This window comes from Bombus fervidus, chromosome 6, assembly GCF_041682495.2.
Source record: "Bombus fervidus isolate BK054 chromosome 6, iyBomFerv1, whole genome shotgun sequence".
Lineage (NCBI taxonomy): Eukaryota > Metazoa > Arthropoda > Insecta > Hymenoptera > Apidae > Bombus > Bombus fervidus.
The window spans coordinates 9,975,884-9,985,150 of record NC_091522.1 but is presented as its reverse complement, the minus strand read 5'-3'; the positions used below and the strand labels follow the sequence as shown (position 1 = coordinate 9,985,150).

Here is a 9,267-nt window from a genome sequence, read left to right as displayed (position 1 = left end):
TTCAGCAGAGCGGTGAAAAACTTGGACAAAACATAAGCCGCCACCCCGTCATCGAACGTGCGTGCGTATATACGTCCGATTGTTTACACAATGTCGTATATAAGCTGGAAGCACGAGAGTTTGACAATCTCAGTTCACGATCTCACGCCAATCGCTAACGTCGCTTTAGCCAAATCGTACGCTTCGATTGATAAAACGCGCTACGATAGTTCTACATACCACGCAATCAAAATCTTCGTATTTAACTTATTTAATTTATTATTTATAATCGCGAAAATGTTCGTCTCACGTGGTTACCTGTTGATCTCGATACTCGCTGCTGTGTCTGCAGCGCCAAGAAGACACACCAGATCGAATTTACCGCTGTGGCATTTACCATGTGGCGAAGAACTAGAAATCGACGATTATTTGGACGTGAACATCGAACAAGAAACCAGCAACAGTATACAAAATCTCAGGCTACAACACGAATTGACTATCAATGATTATTTGAGCCGAGACTACGAGTACCTGTACGAGAATGTTCGAATCGGTGTTGAAGAGCATCAGTACATCCCGAACTGGGTTCCGGGCGAGAAGGACACGCATATGATTAAAAATCTTGCTAACACTAATTCGCAAACGGTGAGTTTAACTTCTGACGTTTTTTGTCTTTTGTTCTTCGTGTTTTCCTCTTGCTTGTCAAATCGACCGTATAACGTTCGAGGTTAGATACTATAGTAGTTCAGCTGCGATTTATCTTTCTATCAAATCGAAGATCTTTGACAGTTTTATCTTTCAGATAAATGTTCTTGTTCAGGAATCCTTGAATTAGAATCGGTATAATGTTCGAAAAGTTTCGTCGAAATAATAGAATCGCACAGTCTGCTTATATGAAAACAAGAATATTTGACTGAGTATCGTTTGCTTCTTCATCTTCTCCAGTAGGTTATCAATTATTCCTTATTCCTGTATTTTTTTCAAATAGGATCAATAATTTTCAAAACTAGAAGAGAACCATATAACCAGCAAGTATAACGCGCGAAGAGTTTCTTCAAAATAGTTCGATCGCGGTTTGTCGTCTTATCAAAGCAAAGATCGACTGAGATTTTTATCTTCTACGTAAACTGCTTTCGTTTCTAAATTTCTTAAGTGAGATCAGCCACTCTTCGCTCGAAAGCAACAGAATATACAGAGAGTGTACGGAAATCAAACGACAAGTACGATATTTAAAAAGTTTCTTCGATATTCCTCCGGTAACACGCGAAAGAGATTACTCGTCTCGAAAGAACGACGATTTCGCGCCAGTAGAAGAATCATCGTGTCCAACATTCCGAAAGGTGTACCTAATTATCGTTCGTATCGCTGGTTAATTAAGATTCTCTTTTACGCGGTTAATTTAGCTCCCCCTTGCATAAATATTCATCGAGCGTGGAAAGCTTCGGGGCGCGCGGATAAACGGGGAGAAAGAAGGTGCGCTGCAACGAACTCGCGAGAGGACAGGTGAGAGCTGCTGGTCGCGCGTATTTTCACCGGCCAGGCCAATTGACCAAGCATCCCGATGTTGCAATTAATTAACGTAACGTTAAATAACAAATTTTAATGAGACGGTAATTATTATAAAGTAGCAGGGAAACAGAAGCGTGCGCGGCTGTTCGAGGTTTGCGCGCGCAATGCAACTTGGCGTATTCGATGTACACGATTGCTCATGTTAGCCGGGTCGCGCGGCTGCGTAATCGCGCTTGTCCTCCAGAACGATGCGTGCACGTTGATAACGCATCCGTGATAACGTTCAGGGTACTCCATGATGTATACCGCCGCTCTTTTTTTTCTCCACACCGGCACGTTTCAACGACAGACGATATCGATTCTTTTTACACGTCGCGTGCTTCGCTTTTTTCCATCTTCCGTTGGAAAAGATTTCTTAGACTAATTGAAGTGTGAAACAGGTGACACAATCATGATCGATTTATTGATACGTAATCCATTGATGGATTGTTTGAGTGACTGAATTTTTAAAATGCTATCTTTTTGTTACTGACTCGCTGATAAAGCCATCATCGCAGAATTATGAAAGAGTTTGAAATTACGTTAGAATATTGTAATTTTATGTATATCGCAATTTTATGAATTCGATAACAGATTAGGTAATGGTATCATTTAAATATAATATCGTTGGAAATGTTGTAATATCCTATAACATAATATAGGGGAAATTAAATTGTAGACGCATGTATAGGTTTTTTGAACAAAGTAGATTAATATAGCAGGTGTGTTACATAGAAGAATACATTGAGTTAAAATTTAGTTAATTCGTATTAGAACCTGAAGCGATAAAAAAATAGGTATCTTTTATAGCGACCTATATTTGTTTAATTTAAAGTAATTTTCTAATAACAAGAGTTGAGAATTACAAAGAGAAATGCTATCAACGTGTACTATCTTTCAAGAATAAATTTCAACGTAGCTGTAACTATAGGTTCTCTTATATTCCATACGTTTATGAGTCATCGACAGAGATATAACGAACGATTTTAATTCCTCTTACAGATCGTCAATCACTTTCCAAAGTTGCATACGGATCTTCAAAAATTTGCGGTAGCGTTCGAGGAATTGTTGGAGGACGAGATGAGTTTGAAAAAATACAAAGCTCTAAAGACGACGCAGTCTTACCTGATGATGATGCTGTGCGAAGTAGAAAGCAATATCGTGGCCCTGCCGTCTCTTCAGATTCCATCGCGTGTAGAAAGGAGCATCATGAACAAGGTAGAACGAAACCCTGAGGACGAAACTAGAAGACTTATTCGTGACTGGGGCGTGCTTCTCAAGTACAGAGATTACCTTCACGCTTGGAGGCACGTTTTCAATTATTAAGTAGCGCCGGAAGAAACGTCTGATAATAACGTTCGAATTCGATAGTAAAAATGTCGAACGTTTTATTTGCGACAGTCGATAACAGGTTCGACGAAAATGATATGTCGAACGCAATTGAAGAATTTGCGGTAACGAGGAGGCGGTTCTAATATTTTAACGATTATCAATTTAAAAAGTATTTATTGCGATGGAAGAAGGAAGGTCTCGTGTTGGAAACGTTTGAAAAGTGGGTTTCATTTTGGCTGATTTTCGATTGCTGTTTCACGGTTTACTCAGATTACTGTGAAGTGCAGTTGTCTCCTTCTGTAACAGCAATTGAAGATCACATGGGAACAACGTGATAAGTCGTGGTCTGTTGTCATAATTTTCATATTAATTCTTAGCTAAAGGAAAGTATCTCAGTAAGAGTAAGTCGAAGGAGGAAAGAAATTGCTAGGTTCGAAACTATAACTCTTTTAAAAGTCAATTCTTATATTTTGTAAAAAATCAGAAGCCTGAGTAATGTTATAACAATCGATATTTTTGAATTATTTATGGAGAAATTTTAGTCCCAAAATGAAATAGAAGGTGAGTAATTGATGGCATATTTTAAATTTGAAAATTGCTCTCTAGCGAAAAAATGACTTATCTTGATTTTCCCTTGAGTTATTTGATTAAGAGCAAAATTGATCGAGAATTTACGACATAGAATTCCGATCGACGAGGGAAGCAAAATCGTGTCACAATATGCATGACTAATAAACGACACAGCTAAAGTCAGCTGTGATAAAATCGTTCGAGATAACCTGACAATTGCGAAACGTAGTTGAAACGGCATCATGTTACTTAATTTATTTATTCATGAACATTATTTATTACGATCATCGAGCATTAGAATTAGTATTTATTATCTATTCATTATTTATTTAGAACAATAGTTATTTATTAAAATGAACCTCTTTGAAGTGCCTTTTCGAAGAATTCTCGGGTGCAATTTGTGATAATCAGTTATCTAGGAAAATTATCTTCCTAATAATTGATCGTATTAGTGAATAGGTATCAATGAAAGACAATAATTGTAATAGGTTATATATTGTTCAGTATTATCGAGTAGATATTTATACCGTAGATCTATTTATACGTGACGTATTTATTATTTATATTAGCTATTTATAAAAACGACATATTTATATTTATATTAAGTATTTATGAAAACAACATATTTATGTATCTACGATATTTAATATTTAATAATTTATTATCACGTTTTACATCATATTTCGTAATAAAAGATGAAATTTATTTAAAAACAATTATGTTTACTTTGTTACCCGTTCAAAATTAACAATGGTACTAAACTGAAACTACAAAAGATACTTTAACTGTTGAGTACAAATATTCAACGAGATGTTGAATATCTTACTAATAGATGGCACTTTAGTAAGTATATCGATTGAGTATGATTCAAAGGTAGATAAATATATTTCCTGCAAGAATGTTTAACCATTGATTAAAGACAGGACTCACGTGACGTTAATGAGACTTTGTATCTCAGATGCTGAAATACCGACCTGTGGAAAAGCTAGTGTGTTTCTTACGCCCTCTGTGATTTGTTACGGCGAACATAGGAATTATCATAGAGATCTGTCTGTGATTCATACTCGTCTGTAGTGTTGGTATTATAAATATTTCCTATGTAGGGATAAGAGGTAGCAAACTTATCGACTAATGATCATACGTTTAATAATGATCAGAAATTCAAATACTTTAAAACTTACAGAGCAATGAATAATTTTCTTGTACCAAGAGAAAATTTATTAATATAGACATATTTGTACTATTAATTGTTCAAATTATTAACATGATCGATTGTTATGTATTTATTAATTTATTAGATTTTATATTTAAATCCAAAACATGACGTTTCTAAGTACATTAATTTAATTTAAATTCTATACTAATCTTTAAAAAATATATAATAAAAATAATAGCGGAGAACTGCTTGCAGTCTTTTAGTGGAAATTTGAATTTCAAAATTTAATATACAATTTTAGAATACTTACGTAAAAATATTTCCTCTTAAATGATACACATATTTAACATAACTTTATATCATATAGATATGTTATACAATCGACGTAATCTACTTATAATTTGTTTCAGTTTCAAACTAATTATCATTGCAACTCACTTACTAGTATCATTAGTTATTATTTTTTTCATTAGAACTTCGGTATGATCCATTTATATTTTGTATAGCAAATCAGTTTACTTAAGTGTCTTAGGCAACACTATTCTAGGTATCCAAGTTTAATGGAAAGTATCGATCTTACTTCATTGGAATATTACATACAGTTTGTGGATGGAAACACGGAAGTATTCCCTTAATGAAGTTAAATTCTCCAACACTTTTTACCTATACCACTTTCATTTCTGGAGACTTATTTAGTAACTATGCGCTTATTTCTATAATTTTAATGTCAGTTGATAGTACTGTATAATGAATGTTTGTTTCTTATAAGAAATAATCAGGAAATGTAACCGTTTCTATATTAAACATGTCACATTAATTTCTCTAAAACTTGTGAACTTTTAATTAAAGGAAATGAAAAATTGAACTACATATATCATGATTATGTCTAAATGGAGATGTATATTAGAGAGTAGGTGTACAATGCAGTGATTTTGTGGAAAGAATATTAAGCTGTAAGCTTCCATTACCCACTTACAGTTCAAGCATTCTCGCGTCAGAAATATTGTTACTTTCCTTAACTATAAATATTTTTCACGCCTTAATAAAAGGTATCTTTAATCAAATAGTTCGCGAGTTATGTATTTGTACAAGCTTGGCGTTTACATTGAATATTTACCACAAAAATAAAATGTCAATTGTGACAATCAGAATAATAATTTCATTATCGGGAAACTACCTCTAAGAAAAAGAAAACATTTTGTTATAATAAAACGATTATGTTATTACAACACAGATTTGTTCAATTACATTTACATAGTAATTTATCGCACGATGATCGCGTGCAAATCGAATTTAACTATTTTTAACGATCAATATTTGATAATTAAACATCCATTAAATTTACAACCTCCCTAACATCATTAAAAGTTAATTCGATTATTATTAAGTAAATATTACTACATATTCTTCTGTAGCAAATGAGTTTTACTAAATGAAATAATGTTATAAACGATATCGTTTTTCTTTAATGTAAATCTTTTCTTTATTATGATTTCTGTACGTAACGTTCTATTGAAATCTATCTCGCAAACATTAATTACGTTTAATAATTCACTGACACGACCATTAATTGTTAACTTGAATCAATTATCTTCATGTTTAATCTACGTAGGAATGAAGCCTATTTTTACTATTATCCAATCATTCCATACATCGATTACTCTTTTGCATGCTTGCACAAAAGAAATATACTTAAACTTCATAGATATCTTTAATTCTAAATCTTCAGTTTGTTAAACGATGAGTATCTATTACTAGTAGGTACCACTTCGTAATATATAATAGTCATTATCTATACGTCGTACATACATAGGAGCATAGTTCGATGAGTTTCCCTTCTGTAAAATACGAAAACGCAAAGTGTCGTAATACCCGTAATACTCGATAGATGCAAGCGTAGCGTTAATGCAACGTCGCGAGAAACGCGCGCACGAACATTAGACTAGAATAAAATACAATTATTCTGACTCATCGCTAAACTCGAATTGCGAGAAAGTAAAGCCATTAAATAGAAAACGTCGCATAGATACTCTTTTATTAAAAATGATTCGATGATATCCCTGCTTTTAGATACAGCAACCTTCGTTTGTTCAACAATATTTATTTATTTTTAATTTGATTGATAACGTAACAATACATAATATCGAATTTCCACGTACCATATATGTAGAAATTAAAGAATCGATTTACGCCATGAAGAGTTTAATTAGTTTGTCTACGTTCAATGAACACCTCAAATGCCTTTTAATACATACGCTGCGCAGCCTTTTCAACTTTAATAATAGAGAATACATCAAACAATTATACGATGTGGTAAACGAAACGGAATGTCTAGCGCTTCATTAACGAAATGCACGAACTCGAAGATCGAGATCCGGGCGTTACCGGCGAAGAAGCAATAAAGAGGCAGAGGCATGGACGTCGCAATTTCGCAGGATCACGAAGTCTGTTGCCCGATCATGCCAATCGCTGGCATTCAAATGCCAGCTTCTTTGTTTGCCTGTTTCTACGTCGAGAATTATACTTTGCAGATGGTCGTCTTGCAAATACAGCAGTGATATCGTCGTGAAGATTAGTCGACGATTGTATACCATGCGCATGGCTACCTTTCATGTAGGTACGCGTACAGTTTGTAATAATTAGGTAGCGCATGTGGTTTGCCGTGAATCGCTTTTTACTACCACCAGCTATTCTTAAAGGCGTATTTAAGAGTTAGTAAAAACGAAACGAATGAGAAGATAAAGCGGGAGCAAGAGCATTCTCTGGTTGCTCGTTTAGTTCGCATATGTAATATTCTATTATGTTTATGATTATAATAGATATTTTAAATAAGTACATTAAATATGTACCTATGTATAACTGTTTTCTTTTTATTTTCCATTATCCTTGAAAATCACGTTACTCGAGCTCGACAGACTTGAATTCAGGTAACTTGACTAATACGTACGAGACTTTACTCGAATTCCTTAGCAGTCAACGGTGATTATCTAACACGGTGATTTATAGGAAGGCAGCGTGAGAAAAAGGAGCAACTGGAAGAAAAAACCGAACGACGCGACGTGCCGGAACCTCGTCCTTCTGATTCATCGATCGATGACAGCGCGATTCATTTTCAACTTCATGTATGAACGAGGATGAACAATGCGCGAAGGTCGACTCCTCGATTATCTCGGTAATTAAGAAATAGTAATCGACAATAGTAGTAGATAGCTTATGTAAATGAACTAACGCTACCGACGAGTGTAATGGGCGATGATAACGTGAAACAGCCATGACCGTATTTGATAGATCTAAGGTTTTCGAATGGAACGTCTCATGCTTGCGATAATGTGGATATTACTCGACGATTACAGGTGAAAATCATGACGATTCAGCTTTTCTATTTCTCTACTTCAGCTAATCCTACACTTGTCAATTAAAAATTCAACGAAAGCGACCCTACTACGTTTTCCTTGCGCGTTCTTAATTAAACGTGGAATTTCCTGTATATTCGTTTATAGATATAATTAGAACAAAGAGATATAAAACATTCGTAAAACTTATTTATTCGCCACGATAATTTCCCTCGGCTATATAAAACTCCTTCCAAATACAGAATATACTTTTTATTCCATTTCTTTTAAGCAACACCATACGTCACTTTCGAAACACCATCGGACGATCATAATCGTAATGCGTTTACATTCTACGATCTAACTTTAAAAAAACCGAATGGTTGCGTTCGATCCGGACGTCAGGTACAATTAACAGGAATTCAGGACGAATGAAAAACGTTCTTTACGCGCGCACGGAAACCCTTGTTAGAGAGGTCGCTTATACTTCGTTCAAAGATTCGTCTGGCTGTACATTCCTCGAGCATTGCGTCCGCGTGAAACTTCTTCTTTTTTCACGTGGTCAGCGCACTGTGTTGTTATACGCGTCTCAGAGAGACACGGAAATATTTCAAGATGTCGATGTAATCTCGGTGAGATCCCTTCCTGGTCGCAAACACGCAAGAAAGCCGGTTGCCTATAGTCCTTAAGAGCTCTCACTGCCTTCGAAAGAGGATGACAGTCAATCAAGTGTGGCGCGATTCGTCATACCCATGTGGCTGTCGTTTTGTCCAGTCCACTGGCACGAATCTGACGAACAGCTACGTAAACATACGAACTTGATCATTGGTTAGAGAGCGTTCGCGCTTTCGTTTAATGTACAACTCATCAGCCAGATGATCGTAATTAAATTACGGAGGTAATCAATTACAGACACCGTGTAGCGGTTTCGCGTATTCGCAGCCTGTTTGCTTGGAACGATACGAGTAGGTGTAAATAAGTATCATAATTTATCGAGAGAGACAGGATCATTCGCAGGATAATACAGTGACGAACAGTGTGAATGTTGAAATTTCAAGATGCACGATAAATCACCATTTTCTATGTTGTGTTCCTGATTAGTATACCGGCAATAACACACAGATTGCAATTACGACTACCTTTAATTGAAGTGTCTCATTAAAAGACTTAACGGGTAATTGCTTAAGCCGTGTAATAAGTCAAGCGTGATTGCTTTTGTGAACGCGAAATTTTCCTGTAGAGTGGATTGAAGGCATGGATTTGTGAATTGTTTAGTGAAATTAATGTAAAAAGTGGCATCACTGTATGTTTAAGCTTTTTGAGATTCTTGGAAAAGTAATTTCCCTTCTA

General features: G+C 35.2%; 1 protein-coding gene across 1 annotated transcript; it reads left to right on the top strand.

Moving 5' to 3' along the window:
- LOC139988098 (uncharacterized) lies at positions 1 to 3,418 on the top strand. Its single transcript, XM_072005077.1, has 2 exons — positions 1 to 624; positions 2,530 to 3,418. The coding sequence occupies exons 1-2, from the start codon at positions 91 to 93 to the stop codon at positions 2,851 to 2,853; spliced, it is 858 nt and encodes a 285-aa protein (XP_071861178.1). The 5' UTR covers positions 1 to 90; the 3' UTR covers positions 2,854 to 3,418.
- Positions 3,419 to 9,267: the final 5,849 nt, after the last annotated feature.

Coding starts and splice junctions, on each gene's coding strand:
- LOC139988098 (XM_072005077.1), top strand. CDS start 91: ATGTCGTATATAAGCTGGAAGCACGAGAGTTTGACAATCTCAGTTCAC. Junction 625..2,529: donor CTAACACTAATTCGCAAACG/GTGAGTTTAACT, acceptor TTCCTCTTACAG/ATCGTCAATCACTTTCCAAA.